At 30.1% G+C, this 21,384-nt stretch overlaps 5 protein-coding genes across 6 annotated transcripts; 4 read left to right on the top strand and 1 right to left on the bottom strand.

The window, feature by feature from the left end:
• Positions 1 to 938: 938 nt before the first annotated feature.
• Positions 939 to 1,512, top strand: LOC123263421 (uncharacterized protein CFAP97D2). Its single transcript, XM_044726177.1, has 2 exons — positions 939 to 1,165; positions 1,234 to 1,512. Exons 1-2 carry the CDS (start codon positions 1,085 to 1,087, stop codon positions 1,453 to 1,455), a joined length of 303 nt encoding a protein of 100 aa, XP_044582112.1. The 5' UTR covers positions 939 to 1,084; the 3' UTR covers positions 1,456 to 1,512.
• Positions 1,513 to 2,303: 791 nt separating this feature from the next.
• Positions 2,304 to 5,285, top strand: LOC123263375 (U3 small nucleolar RNA-associated protein 14 homolog A). Its single transcript, XM_044726084.1, has 6 exons — positions 2,304 to 2,532; positions 2,674 to 2,890; positions 2,969 to 3,271; positions 3,355 to 3,606; positions 3,701 to 4,708; positions 4,798 to 5,285. Exons 1-6 carry the CDS (start codon positions 2,432 to 2,434, stop codon positions 5,227 to 5,229), a joined length of 2,313 nt encoding a protein of 770 aa, XP_044582019.1. The 5' UTR covers positions 2,304 to 2,431; the 3' UTR covers positions 5,230 to 5,285.
• A 1,452-nt stretch (positions 5,286 to 6,737) lies between these two features.
• LOC123263418 (mediator of RNA polymerase II transcription subunit 11) lies at positions 6,738 to 7,969 on the top strand. The gene is made up of 3 exons (XM_044726174.1): positions 6,738 to 7,013; positions 7,086 to 7,226; positions 7,298 to 7,969. Exons 1-3 carry the CDS (start codon positions 6,938 to 6,940, stop codon positions 7,504 to 7,506), a joined length of 426 nt encoding a protein of 141 aa, XP_044582109.1. The 5' UTR covers positions 6,738 to 6,937; the 3' UTR covers positions 7,507 to 7,969.
• A 726-nt stretch (positions 7,970 to 8,695) lies between these two features.
• Positions 8,696 to 13,969, bottom strand: LOC123263380 (rho guanine nucleotide exchange factor 7). 2 transcript variants are annotated; one of them, XM_044726093.1, is made up of 11 exons: positions 13,724 to 13,969; positions 13,399 to 13,577; positions 13,210 to 13,336; positions 12,962 to 13,139; positions 12,351 to 12,765; positions 12,052 to 12,279; positions 11,777 to 11,974; positions 9,993 to 10,164; positions 9,821 to 9,910; positions 9,559 to 9,649; positions 8,696 to 9,439 (listed from the first exon to the last, which is right to left on the bottom strand). In XM_044726093.1, exons 2-11 carry the CDS (start codon positions 13,465 to 13,467, stop codon positions 9,277 to 9,279), a joined length of 1,731 nt encoding a protein of 576 aa, XP_044582028.1. In that variant the 5' UTR covers positions 13,468 to 13,577; positions 13,724 to 13,969; the 3' UTR covers positions 8,696 to 9,276. The 2 variants fall into 2 exon arrangements, with proteins under 2 accessions (XP_044582028.1, XP_044582029.1); XM_044726094.1 differs by lacking the exons at positions 9,559 to 9,649; positions 13,724 to 13,969 and having other exon boundaries at positions 13,399 to 13,667.
• A 4,608-nt stretch (positions 13,970 to 18,577) lies between these two features.
• On the top strand, positions 18,578 to 19,943 carry LOC123263083 (tyrosine-protein phosphatase non-receptor type 9-like). Its single transcript, XM_044725619.1, has 2 exons — positions 18,578 to 18,713; positions 18,992 to 19,943. Exons 1-2 carry the CDS (start codon positions 18,578 to 18,580, stop codon positions 19,540 to 19,542), a joined length of 687 nt encoding a protein of 228 aa, XP_044581554.1. The 3' UTR covers positions 19,543 to 19,943.
• Positions 19,944 to 21,384: the final 1,441 nt, after the last annotated feature.

Genomic DNA, 21,384 nt, shown 5'->3' with positions numbered 1-21,384 from the left:
GCTTGACGAGGATTCTTTCGCTTTCCCTTCTGAGCAGAATGTACTGACTGCCGATTTATGAACAAGGATAATTGCATAGGCCAGGTTATCTTTAATCGAAAAGTTTGCCAAAAATTTTGCCAGGTTTGAGTTACCTGGGAAGACTGGATCCACTTGGTTTTTCTGGCACCAGGTTAGCCATCTTTTGATGGTCACCCCTGTAAGTTTGAATAGTAGAAGAACGCCAACTCTTTTTTAGCAAGACTTTTTCCTGAGTCGACCATTTCGATGTCATGGAGCACCACCCCCAATTCTCCACACTTGGAGAGTAAGTTTATCGACCTGTTGCGGCGCTTTCCCCGTGGACAAGTCCATTAATACTTCTTCCAGGTTCTCGATCATCCTTGGAGGTACCAGGCTTCGACTGACTAGGTCGAGCATCCAAAATGTTTGTTCCCATTTGGGGGCTACCAGCAGGTACTGCACTCGACTCTTGTTTAGGTGTGCCAGGACTCGGGAGATCAAGTTAGGTGGAGAAAATATAAGTTCCTAGTTGGTGAAGTTACTGAAATTAAAATGTATTAAAATTGTGAAGTAAGCGTACTTACCTACTATGGACATAAATATGTACCTTACGTACATAAAGTAACATATACATGAAAGGAATTGTAAATGAAGATGTCAGCACTTTGAAATACTTGAAAACGAAAAAAAATTAGGGAAAAAATCTAGACTCTTGATTCAAAGCAATTGATTGTTTTAGATACATTAAAAATTTGATGAAAATTTATTTATTTTATTAATTATTTGATATAAAAAAATTGAAAATATTTTATTCATAAAAAATATCCTGTTTCATCAAATTTTTTTGATCGTAAAGATTTAAAATAAAGATAAGAAATAAAATTTAGCTTCATTTGAATAGGTCATGTCTTTATTTTCTATATATATGTTTATCAATATAGTTTCGTTGTCAAGGATATTTAAGTAACTACCTAAAATGAGGATATTAAATAATTCAGTAATATGAAAAAACTACCACATAATCCGATCCGACTACTAGAGTGATTTATACTTAACTGTCAATTTAAAGTGAAATTAAAAAATGCCGATTGCTAGAACCGCTAACACAAATATAGATCTAATATTATGTCAAAGAAAAGCTTATGAGCGCCATCGAAAACGAGTAAGTAAAAAAACAATTTTTTCAGATTGAAATAAAAAAGAAAATATAAATTTATATTTTCTTGAAAGGTTAAGTCAGCAACTTCGGCTATTGATATGAGTCCTCCTAAGCTTATACCACACGTTCTAAATGATGCTAAGAAATTACAATTGCAAAAAGAAAGACAAGCACAAATCGTGAAAGATAATTTCATTCTTTTGAAACATCTTCAGAGCATAATGAGTGGTGGTAAGAAGAAAAAAGTGTTCAGTCTCACTGAAAAGAAATCAGAGTGTATTCGATTTTATTAATTATATTGGCGAAAAGATGTATGTTTTACTTTTTTTAAATATAATATTTTATGAAAAGTCGGATTTTTTTTTTTTTAAATCAGGAAAACGTTAATATTAAACTATAAAAACTATAAACTGTCGTCGGATAATATGCGTATAATGTATATTTATTGTTTTTATTATATATACTGTCTGTAAGTTCTTGGAGTTTATGTAAACTTTTGTAATTACATCGTTTAATAAACAAAATTTTTTATCTTCATTAGCTATAAGAAACGAAAACTATTTCTCAGGAAAAAATCTGCATGCACAATCAGCTCTGTGACATTACATTCGAGAGAATTGTATCCGCAAAATTTCAACATTATTTCCGCATGAAGGTAATCATCTACTTCCAGTGCTCTTTCTGCAGGAAAACAGTCGTATATAATATAATAAGAAATTGTTTTGTTTAATGTTTAGGATATAATGACACGATCCCCTTAAAAAAGTTAATGTATAATTATGCAAAAGTGTCCTGGATGAAAACTCAGATTTCGTGTGTCTAATCGATACAATACTGACAATGGTATTTAAGACAATTAATAATTGAGTTAGTAGTTACATTAAGCTATATTTTCTCAGGAATAAAATTATTTATATCAATTTCATGTGTATGTGATAAGAGAACGATTCAATAATCGCTATGATTTAATTTAATTTTAAATGAAAAATATAAAAGTTGAATAATTAGGGCCAGTTTTTCAATTTCCCTTTTTCATTTAATTAAATTACTTCCCAAATTTAATTTTTTGCGCTGATTTCAGCTTCTCTTAGCTACCGCACTCTCTGGCGGCGCTACAACTTTCTATATTACAACTTTACGTTTACTACACATTCTTTGGGTAACTCTATCCACGTGTTTCGAGTTTAAAATTGATAAAAAAGCAAGTTATTAAGTGTAATATAATTGTACAACTATTAAATATTATTAAGTACTTAAAAGTCATCAGAAATGAGTGATGACGATATGATTAATGATAACGATGAGGATATTTCTAAAAATCATTCCCAACTGTTAAAATCAGTTGCGGAGCTGGATCATAACTTTTTAAAGTACGTTGATTAATTAATTCATTAAATCCAGATATTTATGATATATTTGTTTTTTAAGAAATAGTTACATTATTTACCAATAACATTTATTACATATACTTATTTTAAAGAGAAGTTCGATTTACTTTGTTTTATTTTCAGAATTAAAAAATCTGAAAGAAATGAACTAACCTCAGAAATCTCGGAATTTCACTTAGTACGTAGTGGAATTACCGACAACGAACCCGTTCGTCTAGAAAATCTAGTCAATACACTACGAGGGCAAGATCAAAGTTTAAAGCTTAGCAATCAATTCAAAGCTACCAAAAAACGAGCAAAGATTTTGCCTAAACCACTAGAAAAACCAGCTGATGAAAGGGTAATTTCAATATAAATTTCTTATTCGTAACTTATTTTGATATTCGTAATCACTATTTGTCATTTATTTAACTTTCAGTTAAAACGTCAAGTTTGTTTTGAAAATACCAGCGAAAATTTGAAAAAATGGAATCCTATAGTTACTAAAAATAGAGTTGCAGATCATTTAGTATTTCCAATAAATACCTCATCTTCAAAGAAACTTTTTAATAATGGAAAAGTTAAGTCTCATCGGATACAATCAGATTTAGAAAAAGAATATGCATCGTTAAAACCATCTGAAGAAGCTGAAGATAATGAAAATCAAATAGATAAGTTTACTCTTACAAAAGAGGAAATGATTCAAAAAGCAAAAGAAAATGCTAAATTTCGGGCTCAACAAGTAAGTTTTTTTTTTTTTTTTTTTATATAATTTATGTTTTTTATTTAACGCATTGCAAAAATATAAATTATTCATGATTTTAGTCTTATAAAGCAGAAAAAGCTCGGAGAGTAAACAAAATAAAAAGTAAAAAATTTCATAAAATTGAAAAAAAGGCTAAAATCAAGCAACAGTTTCAAGAGTTTGATAAACTTCAGAAGAGCAACCCTGAACTTGCTCTACAAAAATTGGAGGAATTGGATAAAGCAAGAGCACTAGAAAGAATGTCATTAAAGCATAAAAATACAGGACAATGGGCTCGAAATAAACAAGTTAGAGCTAAGTATGATAAAGAGGTAAATATTTTAGTTTATACAGATTCTTATAAATGAAAAATTTTTATTTAATCATTTTAAAGATTTGCTTATTTAAACTTAATATTATTTGCAGAGTCGTCAAGTACTAGCTCAACAACTATCAATTAGTCGTGAATTAACTCAAAAGGTCAAAAAAGATGACAGTGATGACGATGACTATGAAGATTCAGAAACAAATGTTTTAAAAACTACGTCTGAGCCATTAGAATACAACCCTTGGGTAAATAATGAAATATTTTCATTAGAACCAGAAATAAATTCTAAAGAACATCAAGTTGACGTTCAAAACAAAAATAAAATTTCAAATAATAATTTATTAAATCCAGTAGAACGAGTAAGTGTGGAATATGTTAACGATAAAAATGAAAAACCTATCAAAGGATTGGATAAAAAACGAAAAATTAAAGAATTAAAATGCGCTGAAGAAAATAAGGTAAAGAAAATGAAAAATATTAAAGATAAATCCATGAAAAAAAACGCAACAAAGCAAACAATTAATTCTGGCACGTCAGAATGGTTGGTCGAAGAATCGAAGAAAGTTTCACAATCGCTTTCTCTCTCGAGTAAAAAGTTACCAACAGTATCTGAAATATTTGAAACTTTCAAAAATGATAATCAGCGGAAAGCCTTAAAAAAATTAAAACACAAATTAAAAACACAAAATTCAATTAAAAATAAGAAATTAGTAACAAATTCAAATAATGAAGAATCAGATTTGTCATTTAAAACAAAAAGTAATCGTCCATTTATCGATGATGCGTTGGATGAAAATGACATAAGACATGATACTGTTATTAATAAAACAGGACATGTAACTGAGCGCCAATCAAGGCTCGAACTCCATACATCTAAAAATATCTCCAAAACAGCTGTAACAGAAATAGATCCCAATAAGTTCATTCAGGCCAAATCCAAACATATAAACTTGAAAAATGACCTTCCAGATGATTTAAAAAATGAAGTTGACGTTTTAGATGATAGTGATGAAGATGAATCGGAAGAAAGTCAGCAAAAAATTATAAGTGAAGCATTTATTGATGACGATGTTACCAATGAATTTAAAAATGAAAAAGAAGAACAGGTAATGAAAATTTTATAATCTTTGATTAACAAAAAACCATACTTTTTTTAATAATTCTCATTAAGCATACTAATTTTTCTAATTTTTAGATAAAGAATTCTCAATTACATCAGGTAGAAACTCGTCTTCCTGGATGGGGATCATGGGCTGATAGAAATTTTAAAATATCTCAACGTAAGAAGCGCCGCATTATAATTAATTTAAATGAAACACCTCACAGAAAGGATAAAGATAAAGAAAATGTTATAATCATTGATGATATCGATGCCAAACTTAGACAGCATCAAATCAATGATTTGCCTCATCCATTTGTAACCGTAGAAGATTTTGAAGCCAGCATACGTACACCTATCGGTCGAAATTTCGTTCCAGAGATTTCTCATAGACAACTTATTAAACCACCGGTAAAAACAAGAATGGGAACTATAATTGAACCAATGAGTGAAGATATTCTTATGAAGGAAAAATCACCGAGCGTACCTTTAAAAATGAAAAGTTTTCTCAACGAGATCAAATTGTAAATAATTATTTAATAATTAATGGAGAAATTTATATTAATAAATTTAAATCAACATTTTTTAAATTTAACATAAATAAAAAATAATTTTTTGTTGTAAATTTATTTTATATTGGATGTGATAAAATGAAACGAGATTTGGAATAACTTAAAATAACTAAAAATTGCTGAACATCCAATATTACTGAGATCTTCTCTTTACAACTTAATTTTTTCCAGGCTTATTTAAAGTATTTATTTACATTTATTCTAGCTTTTCGTATGATATTTTTCTCTTGAATGACCACTGTGTAATTTCATTAAAATTTTTTTTATTTCTCCTTTTTTTTCCTCCTAGTAGTTTGATCATAAGGTAACAATAATTTTTTATAGTGGTATAATCCACAGATTCGGTAGAATCTGGCGCCAAGTTCCGTTCAAATCTGCTGTAAACGGAGCGCCAGATTACCGACTGTGTTTACTGTAAGCAGAACGGTATTTTGAGGTTGCAAAATTTTATTTAATTCTACGGTACTTTTTTTTTCCTAAATTGTATATTATAACAGTAATTCATACTTTATTTGACTGTTATTAATTAATTATATTCACTTATAACAATTAATCTACTTAAAATTATTAAATTTAATCAGCACAAACTATAGCAACGCAAAAATTTCGATCCTGACTTTTTTTTCGATGGGCAAAGTGATCTGCCACAGACTAAATAATTCGAGAATGCATAGTAATCCTTCATTAGATGGGAAACTACAGTTAAAAATAGATTTTTCACAGCTTGCATCTACGCCCGCCAGGGTGCGCTGGAATTATTTTTACATAAACTGTAGTTTCAAGGGGATAGTTTGCTAGTTTGCTATAAAAAATGCAACCAACGCGAGATTTAATTAAGTTGGTACTAATTGTAAATTTTTATTATAATTACAAAAAATCCGAACAAAAACAGTTTCACTGTAAAAAAATCGCGCCAAGTCCACGTTCATAAGACTATTAAGAAAAAAAAAATTTGTTTTTTTCTTTACAAAAATATATAAAATAAAAAAATTAAAAAATCCAAGTAACCGATATGATTGTTTATGATTTTCGGAAATTAAAAAAAATTTTTTTATAAATTTAAAAATTAAGAAAAAAATTTTGGAACGTACTTGGTGTGCGTCATTGTGTATTTCAATTTTTTTAAATTTTGCAACCGCGCACACTAAATACGTTCCAAACTTTTTTTCTTAATTTTTAAATTTATAACAAAATTTTTTTTAATTTCCGAAAATCATAAACAATCATATCGGTTACTTGGATTTTTTAATTTTTTTATTTTATATATTTTTGTAAAGAAAAAAAGAAATTTTTTTTTTCTTAATAGTCTTATGAACGTGGACTTGGCGCGATTTTTTTACAGTGAAACTGTTTTTGTTCGGATTTTATTATTCAAATTCGAGCCGCGTCTAACATTGCATATAATCATGGCGGTGGTGTACCTTTAGCCTACATTCACACTATACATATACTTAAACAGGTATAGGGTATGATAGTTTACTTTCCAGAGCTCCAGAGGAAATATTTAAAATATTATGGTTCTTGTAGTGACGGGATTAAAATATATTTCTTAGGTTAAAAACCAATTTCTGTACTACAGCTCACTAATTATACTGTTAAAGTGCATATTGAATAATCACAGAATAAATTTGTTGTTAAATATTTATAAAAAAAGCAATCCAATCATGACACCGCCAATGGAACGCATTCAAATTTTAGAATTAATTGAAAAAGATATTATCAATTGTTTACAAAGTGCCGGTAAGAATTTCATAACAAAACTTATCGTAGTTTATTCATTGATAATCTAAAATAAATTAATATTTTTTATAGGTCAAGTGTTTGTTGAACTTAGTAAAGAGAAATCAAGTGTGAAACAAGCTGAAGCTCAAACCCATCAATTTTTAAAATTATTAAGCACTGTTGAATCAAAACTAAGTGAACAAATCAATTATCTTACTCAAGTTTCTACTGGTATGTTTGAATTTTTTTTATTTAAAAATTTCACATAAACCAAAAATGAAGTTTTTCATTTACTATGTTAGGTCAACCACACGAAGGATCAGGTTATGCGAGTCAGAAAGTTTTACAAATGGCTTGGCATAGGCTGGAACACGCCAGAAGCAGAGTTAATGAATTAGATCGTATAAAAAATAAGCATCTTCATGGAAGATCGAACATTAGATCAACGCAACCGTTAGCATCGGCAACTGGCGCATCAGTTCAAATTTCAACGTCTAATCCCAATTCTTAGTTTTATATGAATATATTGTTTATAAACTTTTGTAAAGAAATGATAAAATATTCTAATAGTCACAGTAAGAAGGTTCATAATTATTAAATTATTAGTAATAGAATACAATTATAACAAGATTAATTTTTATTATCGCAGTAAAATAACATCTATTCTATGTAATAAGAATAAGATTAAAAACTCAATCACGATATACTATAAGATTTGTATTCTGCTTAAACCATTACTTTCATGATCAAGTTCTCAATTCGTACAACATATACTAGATTTTATAAACAAAATAAATCAATCCGAAATATATACTGAAAAATATTTTAGTATAAAGAAATACTAAAATACATTAAAAGTTGTAATTCAATAATCACTTTTGTCTCTAAGTTAACATGGAATTTGATACATTTATGTTCCATAATTATCTATGTTTTGTAAATAAAATATTTCTTATACTTGAATCTTTCTATAACTTGTAATCTCATTTTTTGAAAAAAATTACGAAACATCGTGTGCCAAAAGGTAAAAGGGCACATAGCAATCTGGGTGCCCTTTTAGCTTTGCAAAGTTAAAAGAGCGCATAATTTTTTTTTTATCACCAACCGACTGGTAGACATATTCTTCGCCTAAAAATGAAACATTGAAGTCAAGGAGGCGTATTCTAACTATACATACACTATTTTAAAATTACGATTGAAAATATTTTAAAAAATTGCAGAATATGCGTGATTATATTAATGCATTTTTGTCTGAAAATTATTTCGAAATTCTTACATCAAATAAAAAAAAAAAAATGCATTAATAACGGGTTCATTTAGGTATGATTCCCATACCCTCTTGCGCCATTTTTGTCACATCTTCGGGGTTTTTTTTCCGTAATAAAAAGATAATATTTTGATTTTTTTTATTAAGGTAAAAGCCCCAATAGATGATCACGTACCAGTATATGATCACTCCATGTATTTGTATATCTATATTCACAAATATAGGTATACAAATACATGGAGTGATCATATACTGGTACATGATCATATATTGGGGCTTTTACCTTACTGCATTTTTAATTAATTTTAAAGGAAAAAAATGTCGTAGGTAAAAAAAAATATTCATATGAATTTTATATCTAGAAGCTGAGTAACTGCAAAACTAAACAATTGTTTTCATTTTGCTTCTTTTTGTAATAAATGAGCTTTGTGTACTAGACTATTTTTTGGATCTAACTTGTCTTGTGAAGCTTTATCAAAATTTTTTATAAAAACTTAAATTTTTTTATGCGCCTTTCTAGCTTTAGGCACTACTGTTCTAAAAGCTAAAAGAGCGCATGTCTTGAGATACGCTCTTTTAGCTTTAAGGTGCTTGAATTTTTTTTTTTACAGATCTGTGTTTTGAGTTATTTTAAGAAATATGACAAAAAAAAATTTTTTTATACACCCTTTTAGCATGGATCCCTACAAACCTGTGGCAATACGCCCTTTTTGATTTAATTACGCTATATTCTCTCTAACATTTACAAGATAAAAAGTCATATTTAATTAATTTCAAAAACAAAATATACAAATTTTTTAATGTTTGATTTTATAATTTTTTTAAAATTAAGATGTCATTTAAAACAATTACAATTCATTACTTTTATTATTTAAATGAAATTAAAAAAATTAATGGAAGACTTATTCGAGATCGTTATTAAGTAATGAATTATAAATTTTATTTAGTAATTTCAACACAAATTTTATGTTAATGGTAAGGCACAAAATACAATAAAAACTATTTTTAATGCACCTATAAAGACACAAAATTATCCATTGCACCAATCCGTTTCATCGCAATAGTGAGTAACAGTCGTGACTGTTTTTCTTCATCTAATAGTTTAGTAAGTTGTGATACTTGGTTTTGCAAAGTCTCAACTTGATTCTTTAAGGTTTCCACTGTCTGCGATAAGCTCCTATAGACAGTAAATCAGTCTTTTATTATAGATATCGATAACTTAACTTCAGAATTAGCTTTTGGTCTATCGACTCTCTCATAAAAATGATTAATTTCGTATGTTATTAGTACACATACCTGTCATCACAAGAATCCGAAACTCCAATTTTACTATTAACAACTGACACGCTATCACATATCTTGTTAGATGGTTCATTATCTATCACAGCTGAAATTTATATGCGATTGTTAATTTTACACGTTTAAAATAATTTTTGTTTATATAAATATTTTAAATTCCTCATAGCTAATTCTGAAGTTAAAATTATTTTTCCCATCAAAACACAATATTTCATTAATACAATCATGAAAAAAGGCTAGTATATAATTTATAAGTTACCAGGATGAACAGTAAGTCTTGCGTTGACGGTCACACAATAACCTTCAATAATTTTTAATATAATTGCATCATCTTCAAATTGACGTTCACCTGTAATTTTCAAATAATAATGGTATATTAAATTATTGCACTAAAATTATAAACCATTTTGATTAAACAGTCAGATATTTACTTGCAGCTCGTGGTGAGCGACTAAGTTCTATATTATCAGACTTATTAAAAGCTTTCAAATAAATTGGAGGTGCTGGACGTAAAGACGCTAGACACCAAGGAGTTTTAGTCTTTAGTGACGAACAGGATTCCGGGAGTTGTTTCTGTAGCTTCCCGATTGATTGATGGTTCGTCTATTGTATTAAAAAAAAAAAAAAAAATTAAAAGAAAAACAAAAAAAAAGTTAAAAAGTAAAAATATTAATAAAATAGTTAATTTAAAAAACATTAATTCATAAAAAGTTTCACCTAAATTTTTATATCTATCCTAGAGAACCAAAAAACTAGAACGTAATATTTTCATAACGTATGAACGTTAATGTTAGTAAAAATAAATATCAATGCAGAAGCATAACTTCACACAACATGGCTGGGTACTGATAAGCATAAAATATAATGTAGATGAATGGCTATTAGTAATGAGATCGATCGGTTACAAAAACTATGATCAAAATTTTGAACTGAAAAAACAGCCATGCTATGGAAGCTTGCCTTGGTTTGTGCTTTTGGATATGGGTATCGCTTTCTTGAGCCACCAGTGTGCATAAAGTCCAGATGTAAAAACCGGTTTTTCACTTTCCTTCACATCAACATGGATTACTTTTGGCCTTTGAACTGCGGATCTTTTAACTTTTTCATAAATATTTTTAGACTCCAATCTTATAGGTACGGTATATCGTTTATTGCAATCATCAAGATTTTTACAGGAACCAATATTGTTTTCATCATTTTTTGAAGCTTCTTTATTGCTCTTACTTTCTGGATTTATATTTGCAATGCAATTGTTAGCATTTTCATTGCTTGTTAATGTTGTATAAACAATAATACTGTCATCTACACTTTTAGAAGATTGACCCGACTGTTCACTCCGTCTAGGAGTTGAGCCGAATGGTGAACTACAAATACATTGATGTTCAAAATTATGTTCATCATTTTCACTTTCATGACAAGATATTTGAACTTTATCAACATATCTATTTGACTTGTTTGAATAATATTTATAGCTAGAAGTAAGTTCTGTTGATAGCATGTGATAACTATCAGCCATACCTGAATCTGATGAATAAACACTTGTTATAGGTAATAAATTGCAACTAATTGCATTGGTATCTAAAGAATTTTCAGAAACACTTGTAAGTTGTGACGATAAATGGTTAACATAAATAAATTCTGGACTTGCACAATCAACTTGACGTGTTGCTTCAATAGATTTCCAAGTTTTTGACGATAAATTCAAATATTTCAATTCTTTGTCATTATCTGAATTATGATGATAACTTAAACTAGATTCTGCTTTATGTGAAGGAAATGTACTCGGCAAACTTTGGCATGTATCAACTTTAGATTGTTTGTAATTTAGACGTTTAGTTTCATAGTTTCCAGCAGATGCCGATGAACCAGAAAAAGATAAATTATTTTCTAAGTCGCTAACATTGCTAGGTTTTAAAGTATATCGTACATCTAACATTACTGAAGATTTTAATAAAGCTCGAGGTTTCTCTTTCTGAACGGGTGATTTTTCGAAAAATTTTTCGGAATCATCATCTGTGAAATATTCATCACTTTGGGTAGGATAAATTGTATACCATACTTTACATTTTCTCATTTTAACAACACTTAAATCAGGTTTATAAGAATACTGCAGGTAAAGGAGTTTTTTCACCAATTCAGGGTGAATAATTTTTTTTCTTACAAGTTTCGCGTAAAATCTCGATAAACGACTATATGGACTATTGGTGTAACTCACATTAGACATTGTTGATGATTTTAGCAAATTAGATGATTGATCCTGAGTTAATAGTTCAATCCAGTGACTGCGTTCTTCTTTGTGTGCACATAACACTACTATGCTTTCAATCATCGGGCCAGAGATTTCAAAAACATTTTTCATATCTTCTGTGTCCTCTATTGGAATAACATTTATGCCAGTTATTGGAAGTTTACCCTGTATTATTAAAATAAATAAATAAATTTATTTTATAAATTGTCGTCATTATAAAAAATTAAAAATGTTATTCATACTTCATAAATAAAAGAACTCATTCTAGAACTTGTGCTAAGGACTAATAAATTTGTGGGAAATAGAACAAAATATCGATCACGTCTTTCTACTCCAACCAGTACTGTTACTGGTCCGACGTGTAAGATTTCTCCAAGTGAAGTTAATTCTTCGCCTTCCCATCCTTTAATACCACTTGTCAAAATTTGCAGTGCTAATTCTTTTTGTTTTCTGATACTTGTGCATCGTTCCTGTTTAATAAAAAACAAATGATAAATACCAACGAATAAATATTTATTTAATATATAATAAATCAACTTACTGCAATATCGCGATAAACACACACACTGCGTTGAGTGTCACCTCGGTCAGAATGATTTTTGCCAGTATATCTTTCTAATTCTTGAAGCATATGCGAATATTTTTCTAGCCGGCGGAATGGTTTACTAAGCCCAGATGTTAAAACTAAAATTCCTGGAGTAGCAGATCCATTACGTTCCATAAATTCATTTAGTTCATCACGATATTTATCCAAAATACAAACGGCTTGTGGGTGGCCATTGCAATAGGCCATATGAACTGATTTGAATTTAGGTGCTACTGATAAAAACAAATTTCCTACTTTGCTATCTGGCCCTTGAGCTACTGCAGCTTCAAGATTTATTAAGAATCTTTGATGAGTTTCCAAAACTTCATATATATTACCAGACAATTGTTTATATTCATCTTTTTTCAATCTGTAAAATACAAGTAATTTAGTAAAAATTATTTAATTTTAATTATCGTTTGCAGATGCAGATAAATATGATCAAGTTATAAAAATTTAATTCTGACTTGCCTAATTAAATATTCTTACAAAAGAAAGTTTAAAGTTATAAGCCCACCAGAAAATTTTGAATAAGATAAAAATTAAATTTTTAATAAATTACTTACACATTACTTATTTCTAATTGTTCCAAAAAAGTATTAACAAAACTTTGTAGTTCTGCGATAAAAGCTTTCTCAGAATCAGCCAAATCTTTTAGTACGATATCTCGATTAACTCTTTGATAAACGGGAAGCTCCTGATTCGTTTTTTCTGGTGATGATTTTGTAGAGGAATGTCCAGATTCTGTGTAAAGATAATTAATTTTAGTAGTTAATCGATAATAGTGCAAGAATTAAAATAATTGAATAATTACCAGGAGATTTATATTCTTTGACATAATTTGATGGAAACCAGCCAGTCTTGTCATTTAATGTACCTTCCCACCAGCCTCCATCGTCCGTTTGTGTAATAATAATGAGATCACCTTTTTTGAAGTACAACTAAAATTCGGTAAAATTTTATAACTTAACGAAAAACAATTCATTTAGTGATTGAAATTTACCTCATCATTATTTTTTCCTTTGAATGTAAACAAAGCTGTCACTAATTTCGGTAAATCAGATTTTGACATCGTTTAACCTTATTAAAAACAACGATATAATACTCGACCCGAAAAACCAGGAATACTTTTCAAGGATATTAAGTTAAATACTGATTTATGCATATATTATTTAATTTTTTCTATATTTTAATTCAAAGATCGATTATATAAGTATTTATAACACATATCTTTTAATATAATCAATTAAAATTTTCATTTTTAACATAAAACTCAAATCAATTTTAACAAAACAATTTTTCAAGTTTTAAGTAATAATAAAGTAAACCTGTATTGCTTCTATTTGCGTTTGTGGTGTGCTAAATTTTTATATATAATATAGACATTAATAATAAACAAATTTTTATTTTCCCAAATTTTGATATTGACCTGAGACTGTTATCCATCAAAGCTTTTAATTTAATAATACTTTAATTGTTACCTGTATTAAAATTAAACCATTTCTATAAACTATATGAAAAGTGTTTCCACTCACTCAGCGACACTATCCATATACCGTAGTTTATAAATAATAATCAAATCGCTAAATGAGTATAGTGAAATTGTATAAGACCTCTGATGGATAACCAAAGAAAGCTCTCAAGGAGATATTATTCAAACGTATAAAAATATTTAATAAGATGAGTCAGAGGCTTTGAATTTCTTTTATTTATATCAAAAACTGGGCAACGCTGAATGTATTTTTAAAAATTTTATGATTGAAGGACCAGTTTTTTAATCCAGGATAAAATTATTGTGGTAAGTATATTTATTTATGTTACACATGAAATATATATTTGGATTCGACAATATTTTATCCCGAATTGAAAAATTGGCTCTAAGTTTGAGGATTAAATAATACAGAATTTTTCAAAAGCTGCTGCTAAAGTTCTTTATTTTTTTGATCAGAAATAGCTTTATTTACAAAAAAGTAAAGTTTTTTTAACGGTTCACCATCAATCGAATGATTAATCATCGAAATTTTTCAGGTCTTGAAAGTATTTCAAGTAACAAAAAAATTTGTCGAGTTTTTATTAAATTTTTCTTTATTACAGGACTATTTCCTAACTTTTTTATGAATCAGACATCGCGGTAGTTTGAAAAAGAAATTAATAGTCTTCTAACGAGGTCCGATTGTACTTATTGTAAAACACAAAATGTTCACTTCAATAATTCCTTGGATTTCTAGAATTTTCTTAGACAAATAATTTTTTATAAAAAAAAAAAAAAAAAAAAAAAAAAAAACGTAAAAAATTTGCACTTTTCAAAATTAAAAAAAAAACTGCAAATTTTTATAAAGGTATTTTTTTTATCAGTTACTCGTTAAAAAAAAACTAAATTCAAAAACTCGTGCTGGATGCAATATGAAACACTGAATTCAGCAGACATCTGATAATTGATAAAAATCAAAAAAATTATCATATATCAGTTTAAGACTCGGCTATGGTAAATGTATTTTAAGAAATTTTATTATTCTAATTACGGCTCAAATAAATTTTTGAATCAAATAAAATAAACTTCCAGAAAAAGATCATAGATTAACTTTAGCAAAAGTTTTATAATACCCAATTTTCGAATTTTTCAAAGAAGTAATTAGAAAAAAAAAATTTTTTGAAAATATATTTACTACAGTCGACCCTTAAATATCATGGATGCAATTTTTCAAATTGAAACCAGTGGCACGATGATTCAATGCTTTTTTTAGATGTATGCTATTCGTAAAGTTGTAACCTTATGATGACGCTTGACGCTAGCTTTTAGCGTCAAACTAGAACTCCACCTAGCTGAAATGAATAAAAACACGTCCAGCGTCAAACGCCAGCGTCAAATGAGCCTTTTTCCTGAGAGTAGTACAGCGAACGTGCCACGAGAGGCAGCACTCGTAGTAGGGACAGACATAAAATATTTTCATTTAAGACAGTGTTATTTACGCTATATTATTTTATTATTTAAAAATAATATTTAAACACAAAAACATTTTTTTAATAACCACTATGCCAACAAAACATTGTAGTTTTGCAAAGTGTACGTCGGATAATCGCTATCCAGAGGAAAATCTGTTTTTTATACCATTTGTAAAACCTCATATCGACGAGGTTAGATTCCAATAAAAGATTACGAAATTATAAAGTTCTAAATAACTGATAAACTAATTACTTAGAATCATCAATTACATGTTTTCAAAATTATTTTTGAAATTAATTAAACAAATAACAAATAAATAGCAAATTTTTCTCATTCACTCATAGAAGGATTAATTTGCACCAAAAATATTTGTTAATAATTAACAAATCATTTATTAGAGACCACTTTTAGTATTAAACAAATATTTCTTAGTATTTAAAATGATTTGTTTGTATTTAATAAATCTGATGTTCATTTATTGAATATTAATAAATCTTTTTAAATACTAAGAAATATTCATAAAGGATTAAAAAGTGGTCTCTAATAAATGATTTGTTAAATATTAAAAATATTTTTAACTAGAAACAAATCCTTCTATTAGTGCAGTTATTGGATATAAATTAAAATGACACATAACCTCTGTCTGTTACTTAATCGTATTCATTTATTACATATAATAACGTTTATTTATTACCATTTATATTTCATTCATATTTCACTCTGAAATAAATCTTAAATTTATAATTATTTTCAATTTCTCTTGTTACAGTTTGAATTTACCGCTAGTTTTTTACTAGAGTTTGTATACTAACCTGTCAATTAATTCATTTTTTTTCCGGTAACTTTCAAGTTACGGCACGCAAACCAACGTTTTAATGTGACAACATTATTGTCTTTTACAGTTGCAAATTTTAATTTTGCTCCAGGAACGTCGTCTTCGGTCAAAAACATGTTTTTTATGTCCACTTTACTATGTGATTAAATGGAGCTCTGACAATGTTTGTCCCTACCGAACCACTAGCGCCGCTAGTGAGTAATTTTTCGTACTTCAGGAAAAAGGCTCATTGAGAATAATAATTGAAGTAAATAAAAAACAATTATATGCGCATAAATATATTTTTCAATTTTGCATTGTTTTTTTTTTCCAAATTTCCCGGATGGTAACGACAATAAGGCAGATTAGCCAAGTCGCCTTTTTAACGTTATGATGATCCTCGAATCGTCTCTAATGAGTAATAGGAGAAGGGTGAATCAGAATGTACCGCGAGCACCATTCCACTAATTTTATCCCCACGTGACGGGTGTTATCAGTGCTGTAGTTGAAAAAGTTTGGTTGGTTCGGTTCTGCATACCAAGGAATCGGAGGACGATTCACCACAAACGTCTTCTCTGGCGCAACTTCATCCAAGACATTACTTATTAGTCCGTTGAAAGCATCTAGCTTCGAGTCTATGTCCGAACTCGTATCAAATGCATCCAAATCGTAAGAATCCACAAAATCTACTGTTTTTCTGGCGTTGACATTTCTCAAAAATCTCCCGGTAACTGTTACTGGGCCAGCACGTAGCATATTGTATGCAAATGAAACATAAATAAGATCATGTCCCGATAAGAACGGCTGCGCAGATTGGCCCCATGCACTTACTTTTGAAAAGTCACTTATTGCACACACATCAATCCACGTGTCTGAAGTCTTCGTATGATGAATCGGCTGCAGCGGAACTATCTGTAAACCTTGAGAGATAAAAAGCTCTCTTAATTCAACAGAGTCATGAGTTTGCACCAACAAGTTTGTGTTGAAGTCGCCAACAACACACGTAAACTTATATTTCCTAATATGCCTCATAAGCTCGCTCTGAAGAACATCAAAAAAATCTACTTTCGGGGGCCTATAAACTACAGCAACTAGCATTTTTGGCTGCAATTCATTCCATACTTTCGCAAAAATAAATTCTGGAACACCATCTCTCGGTAGCAACGCCGACGTGGCTACCACACGAACTGACAGGCCATCACGAACAAATAGCGCAACACCGCCACCAACACGTCCTCGTCTGTCTACACGAAACACTGAGTAGCCATGGAGACTAATTTGAGCATTAGTGACTACATCCTTTAACCATGACTCCGTGACAGCAATCATATCGTATTTACTTCTATGAAAAAAGTTTCTAAATTCATCAGTATGAGTAGCCAACACCAAAGATTAGGCATTGAAACAGCACAGATTAACAGTAGATATTTTGGACATACTGGTTAAAATTGATTCCTCTTCAAGTGTTGATCCCGATGAATGCATGTTAATGTCTGATGAATGCTACAAAACAATAGAATCTAAATCCGTAGACGACAATATCTTAATTGCCTTCGACGAACGGTCTTTGCGAATAAAAACAGCATCATTTGCAATCCAGACGAACTTGCAATCAACATCTGAAAACTTTTTACATACAACATCACGCAGTTGCAGTAGCTCTCTCGGAATTTTCTTAGTAATGCTAACTATACTAGCTGGAAGGGTGGCATCAATAGAAGACGCTAAAAGATCTGGTAGTTCCTTCTTCTTTTTAATCATTAAAGCACATTTTGCAACCGATGAAAGCTCTAATAAGATTGCACGTGACCTATTACCAGTTCCATCAGACAAATTACCCGGCCTCCGACCCATACGCTGTACTTGAATAATTTCAGCGTCAGTCAGAGGGACATCCAACACATTAGCCAACGCTGGAACAAATTTCTTCTGCAATCTCGGCGGATCAGTAGTAACCTCAGTTTCAGGAACTCCTGTCACAACCAGCTGATTCGCGACACTCAAGCACGCTACACGTAGTATAGCAGCACTACGCGCTCCCGACATTGACTCCATAGATGTACTTTTAGTCTTTTCTTCTAATACTTTAACTCGTGAATCAATTTTAGCAATATCTTTCTGAGCAGCCTCGGAGGCTGCAGTACTTTTGCCATCATGCTTAGTAAACTCATTTCGCAACTTCACCTGCTCAGCTTTAAGATCAGCAACATCATTAACAACTTCTTTGACAGTTTCTTGCATAACTACTAGCGACTCAAATCTACTGTCAATCTTGTCCAACAACTCATTAACACGATTCTCAAACGAACAGCAAGGACATTTCTTAGTAACAATCGCCTGAACATGAACGGGATCCGCCGAATACTTAGTAGTTACACAATCCAAGTGAAAAGTGTGCGCACATTTTAACTGAGTTGCAACCATATGCGTCTCCCTGGTAATCTCAAGATAACAAAGAGCACACTTAGACTTAGACATGTTACAAAGAAATCAGTCCACGGAGTAGTCTCAAAACACAACACACCAGCGCAGCGGTCGCACAATCCAGAAACAGAGCTCAGTACACTATACTTCCGTAACTCTATGCTACAATCCAGAAGCAGAGCTCAGCAAACTATACTCTCGTAGCTCTATGCCACAATTCCGCAGCACATGGACTGCAGTATTTCACAAGCTAATTACAACTTAATAACTCTACACTTGAGTTTAACTATTAGCTCAAAACTGCAAGAATTACTAATTTTCAACAATTTTTATAAAAACAATTCAATCACTAATGTCTCAACACAAAAATATCAAATATCTAACTGAGCTGTGTAAACACGTCTTACTCGTCAGACACTAGCGACACTAGGTATTGGCCTTCAGAAGAAGATGGTACTCTGCAAGTTGCACAGTACACAATCCGAACATTGAAAAAGAAGACATTCTCGAATTACATTGTGACAGAATTAAGTGTCACTCATGAATTCAATGAGCGACAACGTAAAGTCTACCATTTTGTGTACATTGACTGGACGGAAGACGGCAATTTCAACGACGTAGGAAAATTTTACAAGTTTGTGCTAGCAATTAACCACATGCGCGAGGTTGTACAAACAATTGTGTTGAGTTACTGTGAAATAATAGGACCTATCATTGTGCACTGTTCCACGGGAATCGGAAGAACTGGAGTTTTTTCTGTGATTGACTACGTCCTTCATCAACTGAAAAAAAATGGAAAAATTTCTTTACCAAAGATCTTGATAGGCATCAGACAGCAAAGACATTCAAGTGTTGTTATTCTAGATCAATACTTGTTTTGTTACCGTGTGGTGCTACATTGTTTGGCAGAAATAAATAATCGACTGCGTGACAAAGAGAAAACGGGCCTTCTGAGAACTTCGTAAATTAAAAATATTCCACTGTGAAACTCCAAATTGAAGTGTCTGAAGTGTAGAATGTGGGTCACTGCAGTAAAAGCTTCGATTCTGCATAGTCAGCTCTTATCGAGAAACTACTATGCTGAATTATATTGTTATAGTGTAAATATAATCATTTTGACGCTTTCACTAATATCAGCTAGCATGTAAATGTTAGAAATCAAATTTTCACATCAACTATAATAATAATTCAAGGTTTAGTTTTGATGATACACAAATAACATCTTCGTTCTAAGATATCATAATTAATCGAAGCTTTAAATCTAGATGTGAAAATAGAACGAGTCAGTTGCAGTACGCAAAATATTTAAAAGCATTTGCTTAACTAGCAGAAAGTAGTTTAGGAAGATATAGTCGTGATCCTACAACAGTTAGGGGAGCCTGGGGCACGACGGCCCCCTTAAGCCGGTTTTTCTTTTTTGTGGCTTTCAATCATCAAATTCGTTTATTTTCCATCTATTTCGAATGAATCAGTCGAAATTTTGCAAAAAATCGGAAAAAAATTTTTTTTTTCTGGGGCACGACCCCCCCCCCCCCCCCAAAAAAAAAAAAAGATATAAAAAAAATTTTTTTTTTTACTGAAGCCATAACCATCAAAATCGAGAGATTTTCTTCCCAGAAAATGACGTCGAGGGAAAACTACGATTTTTACGAGTTTTGACTATCGCCGAGAATTCAAAGAAAAAAAAATCAACATAAAGCAAAAAAACAAAAAAACCTTAGTGAAGCAAAAAAAAAAAATTAAAATTAAAACCAAAAAATTTGAAAAAAAAAAAACATTTAAAATATAAAAATAATAATTGCCATTGTTTTTATTGCAATTGACTTTACTGAGAATCCACGGAGTCATGGATTCAGTCCAATAAAAATACATTAAATTATCCCGATGTGAGTTTCTAATTATCGAACATTTATATTTCATGTTTTATTCGAAGTTAAATTTTTGTTAGCATCTTAAAAAATTATTATAAATTTTATTGTTAAGCTGTTAATTCGTTTTAAACAGATAATAATTAATAATATAATTAATTTCTTTTATTGCACTTAGAGGTTTTAAACCTATGTACAAGAAAAAATACTGAGATCTTATTTAGTAATGAATTGGTTACATTAGTTTACATTGATTGTAATTACATGTAGAGTTTTCAGATTGAGCTTTTAAAATACGTAATATCTTGAACCAAACTTTTTTTTTTCAAAATTTTATCAAGTCAAAATTAGAAATATGAATTGCGTAGCGTAAGACACCCTTGGAGGAATTCAAACAAAACTTTGAGATTGGGTTTCTGCCTGATACGAATCAGCTACCTAATCAGATACAATATCAAATAAATCTGATTTACAGCCATATCGCCTAGTTGAAACATTACAAAGATCACCTTCAACAAATACCGAATTCACTTTCTACTCGAGAGAAGATTATTGTAGTTGATAGACAAATTGCAGAATATGAGTATAAACTACAACAAATAAGTAATTTTTCTTATGGAAACCAATAAAAAATTGAATATCATAAGAAAATGTTTCCGTTAATTCATTTCTACTACTGTTTTTACATAAAATAAATCCACTACTAAAGGTATACATTCATAAAACAACAACAAACATGATTGTTGCAGTTTAAAACGAACCAGTTACCTGATCAGGTCCGACTTGAAATAGCTTGGCACCGTGGTTACACCATTTCACTGAGACGGACCAAACTTCAGCTTCAACGAGAACCATTTTCACTTCTTATTCGAGAAAGGATCATTACAATTGAAAATGAAATTGTAGAACAGGTAAATAGGTTACGACAAATGAATCGTG

This window comes from Cotesia glomerata, linkage group LG4 (assembly GCF_020080835.1).
Source record: "Cotesia glomerata isolate CgM1 linkage group LG4, MPM_Cglom_v2.3, whole genome shotgun sequence".
In the NCBI taxonomy this organism is placed as follows: Eukaryota; Metazoa; Arthropoda; class Insecta; order Hymenoptera; family Braconidae; genus Cotesia; species Cotesia glomerata.
This window is presented reverse-complemented; position numbering and strand designations above follow the sequence as displayed.